Here is a 2192-nt window from a genome sequence, read left to right on the forward strand (position 1 = left end):
ACACACACACACACACACTCACACACATACATACAAGAAAATGAGGTGACAAAGGCAAAAATGGTTATGTTCTGAACCTCATTAGCTTACGGCTGTTTCTATTATAAGATTCTGTGGACTCGTAGTTGAATAGCTGAGTGCCTGAATAATATCCTATAGCTTCATCAGAGCTGACTTTCTTTCTGGTAATACCTTCCCTGAATATTGCACAAATGTAATTCTTTTTCCCAAATAAATTGCACTTCGTATTCAGGGCTCTGATGAAGCTGTAGAATGTTGTTCAGGCACTTGACTAGGAGTCCACTGCATCCTATAGCAGAAACAATTGTGAGCTGATGAGGTTCATAACACAACTGGTTTTTCCTTTGTCATCTCATTTTCTTATTATCGCTCTGTACTTGTCTAACACTTCATTCTGAAGCATCCATATATTGAGTTCTACCCCAGGTTAGTCTCATATATATATGTGTGTGTGTGAATGAAAATAAAAATAAAAATTTAAAAATATATACAAAAAAAGGGTTTTGTATGATCGTGTACAGAGGAATATATTATTTAAAAGAGTTCCAACTCTGTCTGTTTTTTATGTTTTATTTATATTCTTATAAAATTGATGTGGGATATAGAATATGGAATATATAATATAATATAAATGGTAAAATGAAAAATGGAATGAAGTGTTGAATGTCTTATTGAATATATGAAATATTGAGTATTAAATATAGAGAATCAAATATATAAAGAAAATCAAAAGAATATAAATAAAATATAAAAAACAGACAGAGTTGGAACTCTTTTAAATAATATATATATATATGAGAAAAGGCATAAATAATGGGCTTTACATATTTCTATATTTCTGCATCTTTGACTTACAGCTGTTTCTGAAATGCATTATAGGTGCATTCTTGCTTCTGTTTAGCTCCAATAGTTGTGTAAACAATTTAAAAAGGTAAACAACCTTAACGAATACTACCATTTTCAGAAGATGATAGAGTAAATAAAACCATGAATGCACCAATAATGCATATCAGAAACAAGTGTAAGTCAAAGATGCAGAAATATAGAAACATGTAAAGCCCATTATATATACCTTTTCTTGTATATCACTCTGTGAAAAAGACCAGATTAACTGGAGGATGCCGTCATGAATTTCCAAAATTGACTGGTGATGGACTTCAACCTCAGAACTTACTGCAAGATTACCTGTACTTTTTTTATTGATCTGAAACCATTTTGTTAGCCTGATGTATTTGTATTAACAGAGAGCATTTGAAGTATTTCTCCCAGACTGACAATCCCTTATTAATAACTCCTTGTAAATTTATATGTATAAATGTACCTGTCTTTGTCTATTTTACAGACTGCCACGTTAATCGGTTTGCTGAAAACTGCTCGTCTGCTTCGGCTGGTGCGGGTTGCACGGAAACTGGACCGGTATTCCGAATATGGCGCTGCAGTATTAATGTTATTGATGGCAACTTTTGCTCTTATTGCTCATTGGTTGGCCTGCATATGGTATGCCATTGGCAATGTTGAACGTCCCCTTTTACGACATCCGGTAGGCTGGTTGGACGAACTGGCCAAACAAACTCAACAGTACTATTCACCGAATGAAACTCACAGTGGCCCAACTATCAAGTCTAAATATGTCACAGCCCTATATTTCACATTTAGTAGCCTTACCAGTGTAGGGTTTGGCAATGTTTCCCCTAATACGAATTCAGAAAAAATATTTTCGATTTTGATAATGTTGATTGGGTGTAAGTAAACAAATTATTATTATTATAATTATTATTATTCAGTAGTTTTATTTTTATAACGTGCTTTCACTTCACTACCGAGCGCAGCTCTGTGTGCCTTGGGTATGTGCTGTGGTTTGCTGTGATGCTCTTATGGTTATTGTATTGAAAGTGTTTTGCGTAGAATGTGTGCAGTGCCCACTAGTGCAATTTTCTGTATGTTATATATATTTGTAAGTCCTGGTGTTTTTGTTATGTATTTGTCTGAATATTTTTTTTTATTATACCTAAGGCGCCTACTATGATAGGAATTGTTTCTGTTATTATTATTATTATTATTATTATTATTATTATTACTATGGCGGTAAGCAGGCAGAATCGTTAGCATGCTGGACGAAATGCTTAGCAGTATTTCACCCGTTGCTATGTTCTGAGTTCAAATTCCGCCGA

General features: G+C 33.8%; 1 protein-coding gene across 1 annotated transcript in view; it reads left to right on the forward strand.

Moving 5' to 3' along the window:
- The window catches only part of LOC106881904 (potassium voltage-gated channel unc-103), a 71702-nt gene that overhangs the window by 28207 nt on the left and 41303 nt on the right, over positions 1–2192 (forward strand). The window contains exon 4 of the mRNA XM_052977137.1: positions 1364–1763. Within this exon, the coding sequence (XP_052833097.1) occupies positions 1364–1763 (400 nt within the window). The remainder of the gene's footprint in view (positions 1–1363; positions 1764–2192) is intronic.

The sequence above is a fragment of the Octopus bimaculoides genome, chromosome 27, assembly GCF_001194135.2.
Source record: "Octopus bimaculoides isolate UCB-OBI-ISO-001 chromosome 27, ASM119413v2, whole genome shotgun sequence".
NCBI classification, from domain to species: Eukaryota; Metazoa; Mollusca; class Cephalopoda; order Octopoda; family Octopodidae; genus Octopus; species Octopus bimaculoides.